Source organism: Panthera pardus, unplaced genomic scaffold, assembly GCF_024362965.1.
Source record: "Panthera pardus isolate Hobbes unplaced genomic scaffold, ASM2436296v1 HiC_scaffold_25, whole genome shotgun sequence".
Taxonomy (NCBI): domain Eukaryota; kingdom Metazoa; phylum Chordata; class Mammalia; order Carnivora; family Felidae; genus Panthera; species Panthera pardus.
In genome coordinates, this window is record NW_026526821.1 from 32222860 (window position 1) to 32245930 (window position 23071).

General features: G+C 49.6%; 1 protein-coding gene across 1 annotated transcript; it reads right to left on the reverse strand.

The window, feature by feature from the left end:
- Positions 1-1617: 1617 nt before the first annotated feature.
- On the reverse strand, positions 1618-14041 carry LRRN4 (leucine rich repeat neuronal 4). Its single transcript, XM_019462557.2, has 5 exons — positions 13817-14041; positions 11931-12573; positions 10476-10680; positions 6362-6499; positions 1618-4782 (listed from the first exon to the last, which is right to left on the reverse strand). Exons 1-5 carry the CDS (start codon positions 14024-14026, stop codon positions 3534-3536), a joined length of 2445 nt encoding a protein of 814 aa, XP_019318102.2. The 5' UTR covers positions 14027-14041; the 3' UTR covers positions 1618-3533.
- Between the last annotated feature and the right edge of the window lie 9030 nt (positions 14042-23071).

Below are 23071 nucleotides of genomic sequence, written 5' to 3' on the forward strand. Positions count from 1 at the left end.
AGTGTGCAGTGAGATTATCCAAACACAGCTTGTTGAGCTGTGTTAAATTAAGATGCGAAGTTATAAGCAAAATTCACGCGTCTTGGTGCTGGCATCCTTGGATCAGTGTGTCCCTCAGTCACATTCAGTCCTGGCTTCCTTGTTTCCAGACTAGCAGCTGAGTTGCCCGTGGCCTGAAGTATACTGAAGCCTGCAGCCAGGGACACGGTCACTGAATCAGATGGACGGTGGTGTGAGGAAGAGAAGGATGGCCTGTGGCTGGCCATTTTCTCCTTCTGGAACCTCCTGTGTATAGTCTCATAGCTTGGGAGGTGGTGAAGCTGGAGGTGGAATCCACACCCAGGAGCACGTTGAACACGCCGTGGCACTAGCAAAGTGCAAGCACACAAACGTTTTAAAATGGGATAACTTGAGATAAAGTATTTGTGGGAAAAATTACAATTTTGTACTTCATTGTGTTTATCTTATGGTTTAGTGTTGATGCTATTTGGAGCTACTTACGGGTTGGGCCCATAGTCCCTTTTGTATGAAGGTCTTAATCTGGCTCTGGTTAGTACACCTCAACCGTTAGAAACATGGTACATGTTTCTTCAGGGTTTTGGATATTGAGCTGTAACAAAATGTAAATTCTGCTAGTTGACAAAACACTAGAATTGTATCAGACGTGTTAGAGTGTATACTCATGCGTACAGAGTTAGTCATGATACTCATTTTGGTGCCTCCACATAATGGATTCAATCCTGATAGGAACTAAAAAAGGCATTGAGATTATTACATGTCTGAAGACTATGCTAGTCACATTTTTGGCTTTTGCTTTCCAATTTTTCAATCAGGAGCTGGTAGCTACCTTAAAAGATTGCTTCGTCCGATTCTGTTGGTTACATATGTGATGAAACTCAGGCTCCACCTTAGAATTTTGGGAAGCCTTTTCAAAACTTCAAACACCTATTCAGGTCGAACTTGAACTTGGATACATGGAGTTGCAGCAGCATGGTTTTTGTGCTGCAGCACATTTTGGAAACAAGACACATGGAAATCAAACTTTTTTTTTTTTTTTAATAGTAGAAATAAATGCTGTTTTGGGTTGAATTGTGTCTCCTCTAAAGATATGTTCAAGAACCCCTGGTATCTGTGTGTATGATCTTAATTTAGAAATGGGGTCTTTGTAGCTGTAATCGTGTTAGGGTAAAGTCATACTGGATTTGGGTGGGCCTTAATCCAATGCCTAGTGTCCTTGTAAGAAGAAGGAAATTTGACTTCTGGGTATATATCCAAAGGAAATGATATCCTCTTGAAGAGCTCTGCACCCCTATGTTCACTGCAGCATTATTTACCATAGGACATAGGACATGGGGGTGCCTGGGTGCCTCAGTCAGTTGAGCATCCAACTCTTGATTTTGGCTCAGGTCATGATCCCAGGGTTGTGGGATTGAGCCCTGCGTTGGGCTCTGGGCAGACAGCATGGGGCCTTCTTGGGACTCTCCGTCTCTCTCTCCCCCTCTTCCTACCCTCCTTTGCCTATTACCCCCTGCTCAGTCTCTCTCAAACTATATTCAAGTGTCAATGGATGAGTGGATAAAATGCATGTGTATATATGTATATATATACAAACACACAGACACAGGAAAATTATTCAACCATAAACATGGAAATCCGCCATTTGCACCAACACGGATGGAACTTGAAGGCATTATACCAAGTGAAATAAGGCAGAGACGGACAAATTCTGTATGATTTCACTTAAATGAAAATCTAAAAAAAACACAAAAAAACAACTCCTAGAAACAGCAGTATACTGGTGCTTCATAGGGGTGGGGGACAATGGGTGAATGTGGTCAAAGGGTACACACTTCAGTTGTAAGATGAGGAAATTCTGGAGATCTAATGATCCCCAGAAGGCAGCATGATGATTATAGTTAATGTATACTTGAAATTGCTTAGAAAGGAGGTCTTACCACACACAGAGGTAACCGTGTGAGGTAAAGGATGTGTTCACTAACCTTTTTGTAGTCATTTCCCAATATATATGTGTATCATTTCACCTTGTACACTGTAAACTTACACACAGTTATATGTCAATTATATCCCCATAAAGATGGGAGAAATTTTTATTTAAGGTGGGAAATTTGGACACAGAGAATGCCATGAGACAATGGAGGCGCAGACTGGATTTATCTGCAAGCCAAGGATCACCAAGGATTGCCAGTAACCAGGAGGGGCATGGGGTAATTCTCAGAGCCTCCAGAAGAAACCAATCCTGCTGACAGCTTGGTTATGGTTTTCTGGCCTGAACTGTTAAGAATAGATTTCTGTTGTTTTAAAGCCATCCAGTTTGTGGTAATTGTTGCAGTCATCACAGAAAAGTAAAAATAAATTCTAATGCAGAAAATTAATATCTAGAAATATGACCCACACTATAATTTTGTAAAATCACTTTTTACCAAGTTTGTATACCAGTGAAAAGGGGTATAGTGAGATACTGCATGCACACTCAGATACAAATCATAAAGGCAATGTTTGATGCAACTGAGAGCAAAATGCTTTAGCTTCCAGTTGGAGCCTTGAGGTTTCTCTCTCTTTTTCATTTATTTATTTTGAGAGAGCACGAGTCAGGTAGGGGCAGAGGGAGAGGGAGAGAGAATTCCAAGCAGGCTGTCTGCACAGAGCCCCCCCCCCCCCAAACTAGAACTCACCACTTGGGAGATCATGACCTGAGCCGAGATCAAGAGTCGGACCTTTAACCCACTGAGCCACCTAGGCCTCCAGAGTTTCTCTCCTAAGCTCATTTCTTCTCTCTTAAAAAACAAAATCCTGAAAGTGACCTTATTATGCTTTCTTAAGGAGTCCGTAGTTCCTCTGACTACTTAGTCTCAGGTGAAATGCAGTAAACAATGAGTAAAAAGCACAGATTCTCCTCGTGTCTCACAAGTGTTCCCAGCAGACTGCAGTTCTAACGACAAAGCCAAAAGCACATTTTGTGCCATATCCTGAGACACAACTAATAAACCCAGGAGGCCTCGGGGAAACATAACCAGTAGTTCTCCCTTATCCCCAGTTCTCAGATGAAGACTCCACTGGAGTTGATTCCTTGAATGACACCTGCCTTAGCCAGAGCTTGACCATGAAGGGAACTTCCTTTCCTGAAAGGACTTGAGGATGTCACTTCCAATATGGCAAAAGAGCCTGAATCGTGTGAACTAGTTTTTATCTCCATCTACTTCCATACGCAATCTATTCGACTGGACACAAGCGGCATCAACTGCTGAAAGACCCAAGTAACGCACAAGGATGCCCGGTGGCAACGGGCATCGGGAGTGGACTGGTGTGCACGTTTCTGGGCACAGAGGGGAGGAGGAGGAAGGAAGGCGGTGGTTCCTTGGACTGAGAAACAGCGGGGCAAGCTCCCTGTGTGCCCGAGGAGCGCTGGCTTCACAGGAAGGAGCGGCTTTCGGAGCTGAAGGGGTGCCATCTTTGACCCTCTGTATCTTCTGCACCCAGGGGGCCTGAGTTCCACCGGAGGAGGGGGCGCTGGGCTAACTGACGGTCTGGAGCTTCAGCCTGTGCTCAAAGGCTGGGTTTTTGTAGGCCACCAGGTGCGTGTCGTAGCGCCGCGGGTGTGGCGTCCGGGCCCGCCGGCACAGACAGGCGGAGAGCAGCAGGGTGGCGACGAGCAGCAGGGCGCAGGCGGCGCACAGCCCCGCGAAGATGAGCACGAAGCTGGGCTTGGTGGTGAAGGCGGCGCACGCCCGCGTCCAGCCCGAGGCCCGCGCCCGGCTCAGGCCCGCCCGGTTGGCCGCCAGGACGCACACGCGGTACGTGGTGCCCGGCGAGAGTCCGTACAGGGGGTGCTGCCGGGCGGTGGCATAGATGTCCGCCACCACCGACGCCGACTGGTTGTCCGGCCGGCCCTCGGGAGAGTAGCGGATCTGGTACCCGCGCACCACCGAGTTGGGGGCGCACCAGCGCACGAGCGCCGACGTGTCCGTGGTCTCGGTCACCGCCTGCAGCGTGGGGGGGTCCGGGACGGTGTCTTCCCCGCTGAGCCCGGGGCACCGGCACCGCGAGAGCCTCTGCAGCTCGGCGCACGGGGTCTGGAGGTGCTTGCAGGGCTGGTAATCACAGGGGACGTCCTGGGGAGGCGCTCCCACCTCCTCCTTCTTCCCCGCCCCTTCCTCCTCCTCCTCCTCACTGGAGTCGTCCAACAGCAAGATTGGAATCGTGTCCTCGGAAGGACTCGGGTGGGGCACCTGCGGGGTGGCCTGTGGCCTGTGGTCGGGCTGGGGCATCCTCACCGGGTTCCAGGAGGTGGGGAAGAGCCCAAGGTGTTTGCTGGTGGATGGGGTGGCGGCAGCTGGGATGCCAGACTCATGGGCAAGCCTGGCGGCGTGCTCTTGGTGCTCTGTCTCGGCTGTGCTTGCAGCCCTGCGCAGGGCACTAGAGTTGCTGGCATCTGCTGGGGAGATGGCAGCGGAGGGGGTGGTCCCCGTCCTGATGCCGCTGCGCGACCATGCAGTCCTTGTGGAGGAATCCGCAGGGAAGGAGGGGGTCTTGGTGACACTCTGTCTGACTTCCAAAGGCGGAGTAAAGGGGGCTGTGCTCTGTGGGGTGGCAGGACTCTGTGTAGATAGTGCGTGGGTGACGGGAACAGAGTAGGTGGAGTTGGAATCCAGGAGGGTAGTGCTTTGGTCCAAATGGCACATACTGGGCAGATAGGACAGCGAAAGAGGGGCTGAGAAGGTGTCTTGGGATCCTGCAGCTGGTGTGCACACAGTGTCTGCTGCCCTAGAGGGGAGGCCAACCAGTTAGAGGGTATTCGGCATCAGGGCCGCTTGTGTGCTGGGCTTTGAGTCCTCGGTGCAGACAGTTGCTTCCCTCAAACTGTCTCAACATGCTACACACTCTACCGGCTTCACTCACTGACCCTCAGGGCAACCTGTGGAGGAGACACTCCCATTGGGCAGAGAAAGAAACCCAAGCTCAGCAAGAGGAACTAACTGCCCAAGACAGCAAGTGGCAGAACCAAAACCCAGGGCCAGCACTGTGAATGGTGGTCCAGATTCTCCCAGTGTGGTCTGCCATCTTGTTCCCACCTATCTGCTTCCTGGCTGAGTACCAGTAACAATACTCACACTGGCCAACGTTTTCTGAGTGCTTGCCATGTGCTAGTGACTACTGTCAGCACTTAACTGTATCAACTAATTTAAGCTGTATAACCTTAGGAGGTAGGTTATTATCCCCATTTTACAGATGAAGAAATAGAGGCACAGAGAGGTTAAAGCCATGCAGCCAAAATCAATAGTAGTAAGTGCTGTGAAGAGGCTGCACTCTCAACCTCTTTTTTTTTTTCCTTCTTTCTTTCTCAGTCTTCATTTTTTTCAACCTCCTTATTAATACTGTAGTGAGACCCTTCACTGCAAAGGGCCTAGCTACTTATCTTTGGAGGTAACACGAAGGGGATGGGGGTAGACCGAGCCCTGTTTCACGGCTGGGTTTGGGTGGGACGTGAGAAAAAAGACACACAGGATGGGGGGGGGGGTGTCTCCTAAAGTGAGCTGCAAGGAGGAGAGTTTAGCTAGTGGAGCTGGTTTGAGAGTATTCAGGATCAGAAGTGTCCCCTGCCAGCCCTGCCCACGCCCCCCACCCCCCACCCCGCTCCGTTCTCTCCAGGTGGCCAGCCTGGGCATGGCTCCCCACTGTAAAAACAGCTCTTGTAGCCAACAGCCAATGGGAAGTCTGAAGGACTTCTTTTTTTCCCCTGTCCCATAAGAGCCCATTGGTCTTGGACTGAACGATGCAGGAGACCAGGCTACATACTGGGGACTCAGTAGAGGGGCCCGGTGGTTAAGAGCACAGTTTTCAAGGAAGACAGATCCTGCCTCCTCTGCCCAGAAGCTGCATGAACCTAAGTGAACACTTCTTCTCTTTGGGCCCCAACCCACTCATCTGTAAAATGGGGCAATGATAAGACTGCCTTGGCAGAGACAAGCTAGCTGTTCACTTAGCCCATTCTTTTTTTTTTTTTTTCTTTTTCCCCTACTGGGCATACAACTAGACTACATTTCCTAGCCTCCCTTGTGACAGGTGTGGCCTCTGACTGACATCTGGCCACTGAGATGTGAGTGGAAGTGATGAGTGCCCCCCTCCTCCTGGCTTGGCCCATTAAAACCACCATGTCTGTTCCTCCATGCTCTCTGCTACTCTGGCTGGCTGCAATAAAAGGCCGTTCTCCTTGGGGGCCCTGCGTGTGACTTTCTGGGGGTGGCCACCCTGCCCAACACTGCTATACTGCCCAACGTGAGCAAGGCAAATGCTGTGAGAACTTCAGCTCACCCCTCAGTCATCTGCTTTGTAAATGTATTACCTGCTTAGGACAGTCCTCTTTGCATCCTTCAGGAGCCAGGACAATTCACAGCTGCAAATGAGGGGGTTGCCAAAGAGGTTAATGGTTAGGACCTGGGAGGAATGCAGACTCCAAGGAGGGAAGGAACTCAAGTTGCAGCTGAAATACACAGAAAATCCATTAAGTCAGGCTTTATTTTATTTTATTTTAAATTTATTTATTTTTGAGAGAGAGAGAGAGAGAAAGCGCAAGTAGGTGAGGGGCAGAGAGAGAGATTGGGAGACAGAAAATTCCATGTTATCAGCACAGCCCCCCTAACGTGGGGCTCAAACTCATGAACCGTGAGATCATGATCTGAGCCGAAACCAAGAGTCGGACGCTCAACCTAAAGAGGCACCCCAAGTCAGGCTTTAAAAATCAAGTCAAGACTATCCCCAGAGAGCCATGGAGGTGTCATGGCAAAACCATCCTGTTAGGGCTTAGGTGATACTACTTTGGATAAAACTCTTAATGACCTTAGACTTCATTTTTTGTCATCTGTAAAGTGGAGATACCAACCCAATTCAGTCACTGTCACCCCTCATATCAAATGAAGACAATACTCTCTTGCCCACTGTTGTATCAAAAAAGAGTCTGGGATAACGAAAACGTTTGTAAGTGTAAATCTCCACACAAAAGTAAGGTATTGTTATTCCAGACCCAGTCACAAGAAGTGACAGAAACTGTTTATTAATGAGAACACTCTTGAATATATACTCTTGCAGTTGAACTGTAGCTGATGACACTCAACACCAGTCCTTTGGAACACGCCTCACTGAAGTGTATCAGTGAAGCTCTTGTGAGTAGAGAATTTCCCCAAAACTTAGTAGCTTAAAACAACAAATATTTATTCTTATGCTTCTGTGGTTCTTGTGGTCTGGGCAAGTTCAGCTAGGGCTGGAAGATCTAAGATGGCCTCACATACATGGAGCCTCCACTAGGCTGGGGCCCCTCTTCATGTGCCCTTCATCATTCAGGAGGCTAGCCCCAGGCTAGTGCATATGGTGGTGGAGGGGTCCCCACCATCGAAGAGGGGAGAGCTCCAATCTTCCTCAACTGCTTTTAAGTCTCACCTCACATCACTTTTGCTAATGCCACACTTGCCTAAGCCGGTCACATGGCCAAGCCAAGCTTCTAGAGGTGGAGAATAGACTCCACTTCTTGACAGGGGGAGCTGCAAAGTCACATTGAGAAGGGGTGTGTCTACAAGGATGGGAGGACTTATTGGGGCCGTTTTGCAAAGGGTTTAGAACACCCAGCAATGGCAGGGCCCCTCCCAACACTCAGTTCTTTCTTCCCTAGGGTCTTACAGAGCGTTTGGCCTCAATGTTTTCAACTCCCCAAGCCCCCTTGCCTCCTTTACATATACTCAGTCACAATTTATCTAGAGCGACAGGAGCTGCACTTTCCCTTCAGGTTTCTTCTGACCAAAGGCAGGCTTTCCTCCATCTGCCTGGGAACCATGTGCCTTCCCCAACTGCTCTGAGGGGGCTACTCATGTACTAGAGGAGGAAGGACCACTCCTCAGATCTGCTCTAACACTCCGGGGTGGTGGGGACCTGGCAGCTGTTCCCGTGGGACACCAGACATATGTGTGTGCTATTTATATTGAAATTCAACGCACACATATGGGCATATACATATATATGCACACATGTGAGCATATACATATATGTGCTTGTTTTAGGAGATCTCACAGAGCTAGAGTAGAAATCTAGCTCTCATAGTAGAATGAGAGTTTACTTAGCACTTCAGCACACGAAGGAAATATTGCTCTTTTTGCCTGAAGGGAGAGATGAAAGGATTATCGTATTTTTTTTTTTTTTTTTTTTTTTTTTTGGGACAGAGAGAGAGACAGAGCATGAACGGGGGAGGGGCAGAGAGAGAGGGAGACACAGAATCGGAAACAGGCTCCAGGCTCCGAGCCATCAGCCCAGAGCCTGACGTGGGGCTCGAACTCACGGACCGCGAGATCGTGACCTGGCTGAAGTCGGACGCTTAACCGACTGCGCCACCCAGGCGCCCCAGGATTATCGTATTTTTGAGCAGGTAACATTGCCCAGTGCTCTACATCCATTATCTCATGTTGACATCATTAGGACAGTTCAGCGAGGTAATAATATTTTGCTCATTTTACAGATAAGGAAAATGTGTCCTTTCCTTCTCTGGTGGTCATATCTGCCACCAATGCGACTTGCACTTGATAAAATCAAGTTGAATTACCACCCACATGCTGAGGGATGGCTCACACCCTGGTGCATTGCCTGTATGTCTCTGCATCTGAACTGACAGAGCCCTAGTGTGAAAGAAGTTTCCATTTGCTCTCTCTTCTCACTTCTTTGCTGAAATACCGCCCCTCCCTCCTGCATGTCAGAAGGGACTGTGGAGGGCTTTGGGCATGCTGGGTTGGCAGAGCAGCCAGGAAGGTGCCCATCCCCTCTCTAGTGGGTGCTCCCTATGTCAGGGCAGCCAAACATCACTCAGGATTTATCACAGCCTCCTGGGGGAGGTTGTGGGTGAGCTAAGGAGAGCCAAGAGCAGGCCAGGCTGAAAAGGGGGAGAGAGGGTCCAGTAGGTCAGATAGCATTTAATGAGCTTCTGAAGCTTGAGAGCACCCAGAAAGCAAGTGGCTTCTCCCCACCCCCAGTTGGAGCACAGGTGGTGCAGTGGGGGGCCTAGGATGAGCCAGAAGGAATTAAATCCTGTCCTTCATAAAGCACTGCAGTGTTTTCATTTGGTAGGAGACTCCATCAGATTATGATTTAGATAGATCCCTTGGCTTCTTCAGCCAAGAAGAATCTCTTGGCTGAACTGCCAGTGTTCTTAACTGGGGGTAGGAAGAGACAGGGTATGTGAAAGTGGATGGAGTCAGGATTTGAGCCGGGGCAGTTTGGCTCCACATCTGATACCTTAGACACAAGTCTGAAGCTCAGAAGAGGAGTCTGAGCCAGAGAGGACATTACACTCACCACCATCACCACCACCATCATCATCACGATTACCATCCACTATCACCGATCCACGATCATTATCCACATCATCACCATCACCACCATCACTGTTACTGCCATCCTTCCCATCACCTTCTTCACAGCCACCATCATCTTCACGAATGTTACAGCATGGGCCATGTGCCAGGCGCTGAGCTAAGAGCTCTGTGTGCCTGTTCTATTTGTTTTGCTGTCATGACAAGCCCCAGAGTGAATAGTCCAGCTGTGGCTGGGGCTAGCAGAGAAAGGAGAGATATGGCTACATTGAAAGTGATGATAGGGCAAAGGTGCCAGCTTCCCAGGGTCCAGATGTGGGCCCTCAGGAAAGCAGGCAGCCTGGGGTCATCTTCAAAGTGATACTGCCCTTCCTGTTGAAGTCACCTTCCTGTTGAGAAGGAGGGTGAATGTAGTGATACTTCAGATAAATAGGCCTGAAAGCACTGACCTGGGGTCCCAACTGCAAGAAGGACCCTTCTAGCCTTTCACCTTTCGTCCTTGGCCCGTTCAAACCGTGGAAGGCTGAATTGCATAAACACCTGGGGAAGCAGGTGGATCCAGAGATAGAGAAGAACCTGATGCCTCATCCCCTGTTTCCGCTGCAAGTTTCTCAGCCTGGGCTTAAAGGGAAGTTTACATACATGAGACTTTGGAGTTTTAATGTTACTCTGGAGAAGACCGAGTTCCATGGTTATTAGGCCGATGCACTATCTTGTACCTGACCACGATATCACCCAAAGGATGAGGAAGAACAGAAGCCCCGAGAGGATGGGAAGGAGCAGAGGGAGAAGAATCAAGGTCTGGTTAGTTCTATAAAATGGTTACATGTGTTCAACTTAGCGCAGTGGCAGAAATCAGTTATGTGATTCAGATGGGTCTTAGGAACGCTTACTTTGGGGGTGCCTGGGTGGCTCAGTTCATTAAGCGTCCGACTTCGGCTCCAGGCATGATCTCATGGTTTGCAAGTTCAAGCCCCGCATCAGGCCCTCTGCCGTCAGCACAGAGCCTGCTTTGGATCTTCTGTCCCCCCCTCCCTCCCTTGCTTGCTCTCTGTCTGTCTCTCTCTCTCAAAAATAAACATTAAAAAAAAGAAAGAAAGAAACACTTACTTCTGGAATAGAAGGACCTGTAGGCGAGGAGTGTCTTCGAAGATGTGTGTGTGGACAAAGGTAAGTGCTGAAGAGTCTTGACAATCCAGCTGCTGCAAGTCAGGGGTCATCTTGAAAATGTCCCCCTCCAGGGTTCTCAGCCTGGGCATCTTCCTCAGGTGGAGAGACCTGAGCTTTCTCAGGTCTCTGATCCACCCGGACTGAACTGAAACACAGAGAGGGAACTGCCCACTACCCAGGAAGACATCAAGAGGCTAGCCCAGCATCAAGGAAACAAAGAGGGACAAAGTGAGTCATGAAGGTCATTGCTGAGCATGGGGACAGTTAGCAGCTTTGGGAATCTAGAAGCATAGCCATTTCAGCTGGAAGAGCCCTTAGAGACTGCCAGTCCGTCCTTCCTGCCTGCCTGCCTGTCCTGGGGCAGCCAAGGTCAGAGAGGAGAATGACAGGCCCAGGGCCACACAGCTGGGTGGGAGCAGAACCAGGACTTGAACCCAGGACACTGTCTCCAAGGTCTCTGCTGCCCCACCCTCTTGTTAAACTCCAGACAGAAATACCCCAGACTTCACTCTGATGGCTACAAGGAATGGAGACATTTTTGAGAGAGGTGAGGAAGTAGGAGAGGAGGAGCAAGGCTGGATGAGGGCCCAGAACCTAGCTTCGTGGCTCTTTTAACAAATGGAGACCATACCACTTCCCCTGTTTCCCATTCTCGCTCTTTCTTCTGTCTGTGGTGGAACAGGTGATTACAGACACATGAAGTGTTTTTTTTTTAAAAATAAAACCAACCTTGTGAATTAGAGTCAGAACACGGCCAAGTACAGGGGAGCTGGTATTCTCACCTCCCTCCTGTGTCTTGTTTGAAAGACCCAACGTTCACAGAAACAATTCGAGCCAACCAAGTAGAAAGATCAATGAATTCACCCTCAGGACATCTGTTGCTTCGGGTTAGCATGTTTGGTGTTAAGTACATTCATTAATCAGCCCCAAGATGCCTCCAACTTCCCCATTCTACAAGCATTTTTCAGCTCTGCTGGGTAGCAGAACAGAGTGGCTAAGATTGGGCCCTGCATCGAGAATGCCTGGGTTCAGATTTGGACGTACCACTCAACGAGCTGTGAGACCACAGGCCAGTTGTCGCCTTCCCGTCCATGCCCTTCCCTCCTTTGTGAAGCAGATAGACAATAACAGTCCCCACCTCTTGGGCTTCCAGGAGTTAACTCCCTATGTTAGATAATAATAATTCCCACCTCCTGGGCCTCCGGAAGTTGACCCCACTGTGGCCCTTCGAACAGGGCCCGCTGGGCTCTGGAAGTCGAGGTGGGGTTAGTTTCCAGCCGCCCTGGCCCACCCCGGCACAGGGCGCCCGGTAGCCACCCCTAGAGGAAGTTCACGGCCTTGCCCCGGAGCGCATGCCCAGCCCGGCTCCCAACTCCCGGCGCGGCCCGGACTCACCCTGCTCCAGGGACGTGCCGCTGAGGTCCAGGACCTCTAGCGCGCCGCCCACCCCCGCGAAGGCCGCGTCGGCGATGCCCGCCCCGGGGTCACGGCCGAGCTCGGTGCAGGAGAGGTTGAGGAGGCGCAGCGCGGGGAGGCAGGCGAAGGCCCCGGGCTGCAGCTCCCGCAGCGGGTTCCCGGCGAGCGCCAGCGAGCGGAGGCCGGGCAGCGCGGGCCCGGCGCAGGGCGGCAGCGCGGCCAGCCGGTTGTAGCTGAGGTCCAGCGTGTGCAGCCCCGCCGGCCCCCCGGGGCCCCAGCGCAGCGCCGCCATGCGGTTGTGGCGCAGCGTCAGCACCTGCAGCTGCGGCAGGTGGCCGAGCTCGGCCGCGCTCAGGGAGCGCAGCAGGTTGTGGCTGCCGTCGAGGCTGCGCAGCGTGGGCGGCAGACAGTCGGGCAGGCGCTCCAGGCTGCTGTTGGCGAGGGTCAAGGTCGTGGCTCCCGCGACGGGCAGCCCCTCGCAGGGGGAGACCGTGGCGTTGCTGGCCCCGCTCTCCCAGGGGCCCTGCTGAGTCAGCCGGAAAAGAGGGGCCCTCTCCTGGGGAGGTCCTGCCCAGCTGGGGCGCAGCAGCAGCGGCATCAGGAACCACCACATGGTGCGTGGCTGGGGAGAGAAGAGCGGGACAGCCCCTTAAAGCCAGCAAATGTCCCCCGCTACGCTCGGTCTCTGAGGAGAAGCACAGGCCCTGGATGTACCCCGAAGGGTGGGGGACGCTCCTGTGACACCTGACCTTCCTGCTCCCAGCGATGCCTTTCCCCCTAATTCCAGTGTGGCTCAGCATCCACAGGTGACCGCTTGCAGAAGGCCTCCTTCATCTGTCCCCTCTGGCCTTGAACTTTCAAGTAACCTCCTTCCTTGTCCCCATTGCATGAGCTTCTGGAGGGAAGAGACTGTGCTCTTTATTACTGTAAACTTTCCCCAGGTCCACAGATGCTGCTCCAGAAACATCTATTAATAATGAGCCTTCCCCGTCAAGAGAAGCCCTATTGGAATAGAAACATGGAGCTTCTGGAAGATTTTATCAATTCCAGGGAAACTCAGTTGCCTCAATTTTCCCCCTGAGAACTGCCCAGCCACAGGTGAGTCTGTTTTGCATGTGATCTGGTTTGCAGGTCATGTTTTATTGTAAATTTTTTAATGTTTATTTATTTTTGAGAGAGAGGGAGAGACAGAGCATGAACAGGGGAGGAGCAGAGAGACATGGAGACAGAATCCGAAGTAGGCTCTGGGCTCTGAGCTGTCAGCACAGAGCCCAACTCGGGGCTCAGACTCACAGGCCACAAGATCATGACCTGAGCCAAAGTTGGATGCCTAACCGACTGAGCCACCCAGGCACCCCTTATTTTAAAATAAGTTCTGAAGGCAGAACTTTCTCTTGACAGGGCTCTTTCCTGAGAGGTTGGCTTTGGAAAAAAAAGAGCCCCCAGAAAGCTGTGAGGGTTAAGAACATGGAGTCAACATTTCCCGGTCTCATGCTGGTCCCAGAGAAAGCTAGGGCCCCTGAGGTCAGCCTTGCTCTGGAGGGATGGCTGAAGGCTCCTAGGTGTGGAGTTTCTAGAGTACCCAGAATTTCTCAGAGCAGCTGGGAGATCAGGTAGGGGTAGATCATGTGGCCGTGGGCTGGTTTGGGAGCGGCAAAGTTACTTCTAACCAGGGTTGGCCTTGAGGTCACTGCTTCATATAGCCTCACTTCCTCTACCCTGCTGTCTCTGCTGGCCACCAGGTTTCAGAGCAGTCAGGCTACAGGGGAAGGGCTTCCCTCCTGCTAGTTGGGGGTCAAGGCAATGAGAAGGATCCTGAAAACTGAGGCCAGGAGTCCACCCATCCAGCAGTGAGTCATACTCACCCTAAGCTGTCCTTTAGGAGTGTAGCACCCCCGATGCCCCTTTGCAGTCCTCTGTCTTGTCTTGCAGATTCCAGGGGTCAGTGACTTAGCCGCTAAACTGTGAATTCCAGAGGGAGGCCTGTTTCCCAGGTGCCCCTGCTCCTGGCCCCACCCACTACAAGGGCCTGAGATACTCCAGTCCCTGCAGCCCCTCCCTCCCCACCAAGACATTATGGTCCTTAGCCCATGCTTTCACTGCCTGTCTCCCTCCTCCCCCACTGGGCCTGAACCTGCTCTTTTTTAGGCCTGGCACCTCCTCCCTGCCCTCCCCCATCTTCACCTCTCCTGACACTGCCTTTTGGGGGCCTGACAAAGGGAGGGAGTCAGCTCTCCTTGGCTGAAGGGAGTGCTGAGGGCTCAAGGGTGCAGTGATGCAGAGGCAGCACAGTCACCTCCCAGGAATCTGATCCTCCTGCCAGGTAGTTCCCACTCCTGGGATGGTTGGAGGCTGAATGATCAGCTGGAATGAGGAGGAAGTCCTCTTCCCAAGGAGGAAGGCACCCCAGTCCGTAGGAAAGCTTGCAGAGCTTCAGAGGACAAAGTGGCAGGAGAAGAGGTCCTCAGAGGATCTTGGGGAGCAGGGGCAGGCTCGAGCCAGATCCAGGAGTCCCCAAGAATGCTGGGGTTGGTTTCTCTAGGACCCAGTTTGGTGACATCATGGATGTTTGTCTCTCCATCTTGTGAAGATAAATAAAGAGGGCAGAAATGCAGAAAGAACATTTCTGCCTTAGGACTGAAGTGGTTGATGCTGAACCTGTGACGATGCTAAAAATGCTTCGTTTAGAGCAGAGCCTTTCTTCCCCAGAGTTCCAAGACTGGCCATTTTATCTGAGAGCCTTTGATCTTCACCCCCCCACCCTCATCCCCTTCCTGCCACCGCTCCCAGGCCCGGGGTTAATCATCCCCAGCATTGTGCACACAGACAAGGACCAGAACTTCATGGATCTGTCCCCCTGTCAGTCCTTATCTGAGTAGCCCTGAGGAACTCCAGGACACCTCGAGACTGGCATGTTGTGTTAATTGGATAATTGCAAGTCCCCTGGGATCTCCTTTGAGGCCTTCTCTACCCACAGCCTCAAAATATCAGCTGAAGTGCCAGTCTGGGGCTTGCTGCTCGGAAGCATTCTTTCGTCTGGTCCAGGTGGGGGGCAGGGAGAGGCCTGTTCTGTACAATCCTGTCTGGGGCAGTGCAGTCACTGTCCAGGGAGCCAGAGACTAGGCTCCAGTGCCCCTCCCTTCCAACCTTCTCTCAGAGTTAAACCAGCCAGGTCTACACTACAGGCTGGCAGGGGTTTAGGGAGTGCAGGCAGGACTCCCCAGATGTGAGGGGCCAAATCTATTGAAACAGGGACCCTGATGAGGAAAGCAGTGGTTCCCCCCCCCCCCCCCCATGCCATGGACGCCTATAAAAGAAGATCCCAGTGACCAATGTTGGGTGCTCCTCTGTACTCCAGTGGGGTAAGGGGTCTGGAGAGACCAGGGCTGAGCAAGCCCACTGAGGCATTGCCCTGCACTTGCCCAGAGCCCCAGGCCTTCTGAGCCAACTTCTTGTCCCTGCTGCTTGCTGGCTACCTCATCCATGGTGGCAAAGTCCCGGCCTGGACAGGCTGCCCCAGTGTCTGAGCTTGGCCATCTGGTTTGCTCTGGCCCACGCCCTTGGTGGGCTGCCCAGTTGGGCTTTGAGCTGGAGAGTCTGGTGGCAGACGCTTCATGGCAGAGCTTGCTTCCTGGTGGCTGGTTGGCCTTGCCCCAGTGGGTGCACTCTGCTTGTCACCACACCATCTTTTAAAAATTGAGCATCTGTTATAGTCAGAGCCTAATGCCATATGCATGATCTCATTGAATCCTCGCCAGGTACTATTATTCCCATGGTACAGATAAGGAAACAGGTTCACAGGGGCTGCCTAGACTAGCTAGTCTCTCTGGCTTAACCACTCCTTCATACTGCCTTCCATAGGCCTCAACATTTGACACTGTAATACTCCCTATAAGCACAAGAGAACCTTTTCCAAATATTTAGATAGACCAAAATTATGCAAGCAGCCAGGACAGTTGGGAAATTCCTTTTCCTAGTTGAGCAGCTCATTTTCAGAAGAAACCTCTTGTACCCCTGAGGGCGCAGGACTGAGGCAGATACCTGGGCAGGGCCACTGGGCACCTCTCAGGAAGGCCCTGGCCATCTTTTTCAGCCCCTTCTCTTCCAGCCCCTTTGGAGGTCAGGAAAAGATGACTGAAGTGTTTGTCCCATCTGGACAAGGATGCTATAAGGTCCCACAACAGAGTCCTGGAAACAATAAGTTTGTGTCCTCCAAATCCCATGCCACATCCTGACCTCTATCACTTTACCCAAGTGGCTCCCTCTGCCTAGGTGCTCTCCCCCTTGACCACCTGGCTTTCCATTTAAGCTTACTCTTCCATATCTACTCTGGGGTCTCTCAAGAGCTGACCTTGAGATAAGGACTTCAGAGCTGGTAGTTTATTGGGGGTGGTGGCCCCAAGGAGCATGGATAGGGAATAGGAAATGAGTTAGGGAAGGGAAGCCACTACAGGTGCCTTAATGAGCTGATCACTCAATCCCATTGGGCTTGAGCATACTTGATCAGGATCAAGTGGGAGAGGAATTGGGGCATTTACCTGCCAGCTTCTGTTTCTTGTTGGCTTGAGGGTTCTTCTTGGGGCTTCAACTCCCTGACATGCCTGGCTTGTCCTGAGCATGGATTGAGTGGGCTAGGAGTGGGCACCAAAAGCCTCAGCTATAGCATCCTTCAAGATTTTGCCCAGGCAGGCCCTTCTTGGTGTTCTCTCTGACCTAGGCCAACTGCCATCAGGTAGATTGACATGGCATCGTTCTAAAATATTTTATTTATTTTGAGAGAGAGAGTGTGCAAGCAGGGGAGGGGCAGAGAGAGGGAGAGAGAGAGAATCCCAAGCAGTCTCCGTGCTGTCAGCGCAGAGCCCAACATGGGACTCGAACTCACAAACCATGAGATCGTGACCCGAGCTGAAATCAAGAATCAGACACTAAACCGACTGAGCCATCTAAGCGCCCTGACATGGCATCTCTCTAATATATGGATTAAAACTTCCTGAGAACTGCACCACGTTGTTGTTCTCAGTAGTCCTGGTACCCGGCGTGGAACCTGGCACTCCGGAGAAATGTTCACTAAATGAATGGGAAGAGTATGTGGCGAGTCACGGTGTCCTCCACAGTGCCAGGAGTGGATGGGGCAGGACTCAAAACAGTAAACATAGAATTCCCAGGTCCGCCAGCATCCCAGCATTGAAAGAGCTCAGGTGAGGGTTGACAAGGGGTAGGTGGGTGGGGTGGAAGTGGGAGGAGAGAATTGGGTCACAAAGAAATTTCCAACTCAGACTCCCGACAGTCTCGTGGATTTTTTGGGGAAAGATCACATGGAAGAAGATTGCAAGGTCAGAGTGTTAATAAAACCAAAGCCTGCAGAAGAAAAAAAATGAGCCAGCAATTAATTATACATTTGGTCACACTCCTTTTCTGGATTTAGATCAAAATCAGACTTGTGGATTCTTGGCCTTAAGAGTGACATTACGTGTCTGGTTCTACCCTCCCCTGTCCACTTTAGAGGGAGAAAATGGCCCTAGAGAGGGAAATTGGCTTATCTGAGGTCACAGAGGTGAATCCTAGCAATCTAGTGAGAAGGAAGGGTGACCTCATTCTCCCTATTCTATTCTGGGCTCATCTGCATGGCCATCTGCATAGTTGATAGGGTTTCACCTGTCCTGGCATTAGCAGGGTCTTTCCCCATTGGTCTGACCAATTGAACACATCTGATGAGCATCAGGTCGCTGGGCAGAATTTCTGGGGGTTCTTACCCCTGTTCTCCCCAACCTATCCCCAGAACTCCAGAAATGAATACCCCTAATATAGGTTGCCCCAGAGATCCAGAACTGGTGCTTCCCCAGGAGTCCTGTCCAGCTCTGTTCACAGCTGTAGCAGCCCGGGATGCCGGCCTAGGTGGCAGGTGACTGTTCAGCCAGCTGCCTCTGCCCTGCTTTCCAGATGCCAGACAGTTCTGCTGAGGGTTCTTCCTGTAAGCGCTGGAGCCGGAATGTACTAGCTTGAAGGCTGCATTCTTCTCTGATAGAGATAAGCTGGAGGAATGGGGGAGTGTCTGAGAGAGGAGATGGTACCAGGTTGTCAGGTCTCCAGCAGCCAGCTCTCACGGAATGGAATGCAGGAAAGGGGCCTTCAGGTGGTGGGGACCAAGATGCCTGAGTGGGCTCCACTGACGTGGCTGACCTGCCTGTGAGGAAATGATCTTCAGGGAATAAAATAGTCATGGGTTGAGAGTCCTGTTTATTTTTCTGTTGAGGCGTCCCTCAATAGCAGTAAGTTTGCAGCATAAGGATTTGTAGAATGCTTAGAGTTTTAAAAAAAAATGCCATTTGAGATTCTGTTAAAATTGTAGTGGGAAGGATTCAAACTGAAATGAGAGGTCAGACTTTAATCTGCCCCTTTATTTTGCACGTAGGGAGTGGGATAAGACAGTACATGGGCTGTTTTTATAAAGCACATTCTGGAATTCATTACAGCCCGAGACAGCACATGAGTGGAAAGGTCCTAAAACTGGGGCAAGATATTGGGTTTGCATTTAAAAAAAATGTTTTTTTTTTAGTTTTTTTGCTTTTGAGAGAGAGAGAGAGAGAGAGAGAGAGAGAGAGAGAGAGTGTGTGTGTGTGTGTGTGTGTGTGTGTGAGCAGGGGAGGGACAGAGAGAGAGGGACACACAGAATCCCCAGCAGGCTCCAGGCTCTGAGCTGTCAGCACAGAGCCCGACCCAGGGCTCGAACTCACGAATCGCGAGATCATGACCTGAACCAAAGTTGGATGCTTAAAAGACTGAGCCATCCAGGTGCCCCACTGGGTTTGCATTTTAATGCTGCTCCTTTTGGGGCGCCTGGGTGGCTCAGTCGGTTAAGCGTCCGACTTCAGCTCAGGTCACGATCTTGCAGTCCGCGAGTTCGAGCCCCGCGTTGGGCTCTGGGCTGATGGCTCAGAGCCTGGAGCTTGCTTCCGATTCTGTGTCTCCCTCTCTCTCTGCCCTTTCCCCGTTCATGCTGTGTCTCTCTCTGTCTCAAAAATAAATAAAACGTTAAAAAAAAATTAAAAAAAATAATGCTGCTCCTTTTTTAATAAGAATTATTTATATTATTCTTTTATAAGAATTTATAAGAATTCTTTTATAAGAATTTTTATAAGAATTATTTATAAGAATACAGTATCTGTATTCTTGAGCTTCTGCTTCATATTTCTCATCTATAAGTAAATAAATCAGTCCAGGGTTAACAATTCAGCACACACATCCCTGAGAACATGCCAGTGCATGCCCTAGGTGCTCGGTATATAAAATGGGGACTCAGATGAATAAGACCTGAACCATGCCCTTCAAGCAGTTCCCAGTCTAGAAGGGGTGGAAGACAGAGAACAGTCACCATCAGTGTGAGTACACTATCTTCTTGTCACAGAAGGCTGAAATGCAAGCTCTGTTAGCCCAGGGAATGTGTGTCTAGCTTGTTCACTTCTGCATCCCAGCGTCTGGCAGTACCTGCATACAATGGGTATTTAAGAAACATTTGCTGAATGAGGGGCCCTCTGGGTGGCTCAGGCGGTTGAGCACCTGGCTTCAGCTCAGGTCATGATCTCACAGTCGGTGGGTTTGAGCCCCATGTCGGGCTCTGTGCTGACAGCTCAGAGCCTGGAGCCTGCTTCGGATTCTGTGTCTCCCTCTAACACTGCCCTTCCCCTGCTCACACTCTGTCTCTCAAAAATAAAGAAACGTTAAAAAAAAATTTAAAAAGAAACATTTGCTGAACAAATGAGCATTTAACTATGTCCTTCGCTTCTTTTGTTTCTGATCAGTTATATTTCCTTTCTTTGGGGTTTTCCACAGAACAGTGATGGTTTGCTTGTATAGACTCTTTAGTATGTTAAAGAAGATTCTTCCCGAAGCAAAAGTATTCAAGTTGCATACACAAGGTCATAATTTAGAATCTTACAGAGCTTGGATGTTGTTTATTCCCCATTGCTACGGCAACTTGCAGACACAATAACATTTTGTTGAAAGAAAAAACGCACGCTATCCATCAAGCATATGAGCATGTGCTTAATGTTATTACTTAACGTGGAAATGCAAATTCGAACCACAATGAGATACTACTGTGCACCCACTCAAAATTAAAGGGACTGAGAGTACCAAGTTTGTGAAAGGGTGTGGAGTAAGTAGAATTATTAGACACTGCTGGTGCGAATGTCAGACGGTGCAGCTACTTTGGAAAATTGGCAGTTTTTAAATTAATTAATTCTTTTAAATTTATTGTTTAATTTACATCTAAGTTAGCATATGGTGCAACAATGATTTCAGTAGATTCCTTAATGCCCCTTACCCATGTAGCCCATCCCTCCTCCCACAACCCCTCCAGCAGCCCTCTGTTTGTTCTCTATATTTAAGAGTCTCTTATGTTTTGTCCCCCTTTCTGTTTGTATATTATTTTTGCTTCCCTTCCCTTATGTTCATCTGTTTTGTATCTTAAAGTCCTCATATGAGTGAAGTCATATGATATTTGTCTTCTATGACTGACTAATTTCACTTAGCATAATACTCTCCAGTCCATCCATGTAGTTGCAAATGACAAGATTTCATTCTTTTTGATTGCCAAGTAATACTTCATTGTATATATATACCACGTCTTCTTTATCCATTCATCCATCGATGGACATTTGGGCTCTTTCCATACTTTGGCTATTGTCGATAGTGCTGCTATAAACATGGGGGTGCATGTGTCCCTTTGAAACAGCACACCTGTATCCCTTGGATAAATGCCTAGCAGTGCAATTGCTGGGTCGTAGGGTAGTTCTATTTTTAGTTTTTTGAGGAGCCTCCATACTGTTTTCCAGAGCGGCTGCATCAGCTTGCATTCCCCAAAACTGGCAGTTTTGATGAATGACAAGCATATATCTACATAATGACTCAGCAGGTGCACTCTTGATACTCAAGAGAAATGAGCATATATATCCACCAAAAGAATGTTTATAACAACTTTATTCATGAAGGCCCCAAACTGAACACAACCCAAAGGGCTATAAGTAGGAAAATGAATACATAAATTATGGCATAGTCATACGACCGCACAGTCGCAGCGAACAATGAACTCAACAACAGAGATGATTCTCACAGACACTTTGTTGAACAGCAGAAGCCAGGCACAAGAGTATGTACTATATGGTTCCATTTATGTGAAGTTCAAGAAGAGGCAAAACTCATCAATCTTCAGAATAGTGGTTATTTTTGAAGAGCATCTGAGGTGCATGGCTCAGTATGTGTTAAGGAATTGGAGGTATGACAAGACCTGGTGTGTTGAGGGAATGGACAGTTCAATATGGTAGGAGACTAGCAGGAGCCATGGTGGAGGAATGTAGGGAGAAGACATCGGAAACATTATTTGGGGGTCATTTTGTAAAAGGCTTTGTTGTGATCATTAGCGCTATTTGCCACGTATTTCAGCTTTTCTCCCTTCTGGTCACTCAGTAAGATTATACTTCCTGGCCCCCTGTGGTTGAATGTTTCCATACTTTGTTCTGGCCAGTGAGTATCACTTCCAGACAATGCATTTAGCTGCTGGTGTGAGACCCTCCAGGGCTCTCTCTTCCCCTCTGAAAATTGGCAGTATTTGGGAAGGTGGCTGTTGTGTCAGCCTGGGTCCTTAGGAAGACCAGAGTTCCCCTGAGGCTGCTGTGCCTATATTGGGAAATAGTAAGTGAATATGATAATTACAGATTACAGTAAGAATTATAAAGGATATAAACAGACTGATGTGATGTAAAGGAATTGGGGAGGAGAGTGGAGGTGGTCATCGGAAGGCTTGCTTCATTTGCACTGAGGCCTGGGGTGGGATGGAGCTGTCAAGCAAAGGGCCATGGGGAATAATATTCCAGAGCAAATGAGCAAAGATTTGGAAGCAGGAAAGAGCCTGCTGTGTGTGAGTCACAGAAAGCAGATCTTTGTGGCTAGAGGATGGTGGGAGAGGGGACAGGTGGGAAGGGATGTGATTAAGGGGGTTGTGTTAAAGGTCACTCTAGTTGCTGTATCTATTGTAGGCAAGAGGGCTACATTAAGGGGGTGTTGAAAGTGTCCAAGGGGGAGAAGATGATGCTAGTTTGACAGTGAGGATAGTGAACGTGGAGAAGAGTGTTCACATTTGAAATATGTTGTGAAATATGTTGTGGGATCCACAAGACTTGTAAGTGGGTTGGAAGTGAGGTGTGGTAGGCTGGATAATGGCCCCAAAGACACACACATTTTAATTGCTGGAACCTGTAGATGTCACTTAAATGGCAACAGGAGTTTGCATATGAGATTAAGGTAAGAGTCTTGAGATGGAGAGATTATCCTGGATCATCTGGATGGGCTCCTGATGGAAGCACAGGTGTCTTTATAAGATAGAGGCAGAGGGAGAGTTTACTACAGAGAAGAGGAAGGCCATGTGGAGACTGAAGGAATACGCTATGCTATGGGCTTTGAAGATAGAGGAAGATAGAGCCACCTGGGTGGCTCATCAGTTAAGCATCTGGCTCTTGATTGCAGCTCAGGTCATGATCTCACAGTTCATGAGATTGAACCCTGTGTCGGGCTCTGTGCTGACAGCAGGAAGCCTGCTTGGGAGTCTGTCTCTCTCCTCTCTCTCTCTTTCTCTTTCTATCTCTCTTTCTCTCTCAGTTTCTCTCTCTCCCCCTCTCCCTCTTTCTCCCTCTGTCTCCACCCCTCCCCTGCTCACGCTCTCTCTCCCCCTTCCTCAAAACAAATAAATATACTTAAATAATGAAGATAGGAGGAGGGTCTAGGAATGCAGAAGCTAGAAAGGCAAGGACGTGGATTGTCCCCAATCCCTCCTGAGGGAGTATGGCTCTGCTGGCACTTTGATTTGGGCTCAGGGAAACTGATTTCAGAATGCTCATTTCTAGAACTCTGAGAGAATAAATGCATACGTCATTGTTTTTATTGTGGTAAAATATATAGAACAATATGTATCATTTTAACCACTCCTTAGGTATACAATTCAGTGGCATTAAATACATTCATAATGTTGCGTAACTGTTATCTATGCCTGAAACATTGCTGTCATCACAACAAAAACTTTACTCATTAAATGACAACTCTCCTTTCTCTGCCTCCCCAACTGCTGG

Bases quoted from the DNA above. Each gene is read 5' to 3' on its own strand.
- LRRN4 (XM_019462557.2), bottom strand. From the start codon at position 14,026: ATGTCTTGGTGGGGAGGGAGGGGCTGCAGGGACTGGAGTATCTCAGGC. The intron at 10,681-11,930 runs GTGAGTCCGGGC...TCTGTGTTTCAG, and splicing joins CGGCACGTCCCTGGAGCAGG to TTCAGTCCGGGTGGATCAGA. The intron at 4,783-6,361 runs GTAATACATTTA...CCTCCCCTCTAG, and splicing joins AAGAGGACTGTCCTAAGCAG to GGCAGCAGACACTGTGTGCA.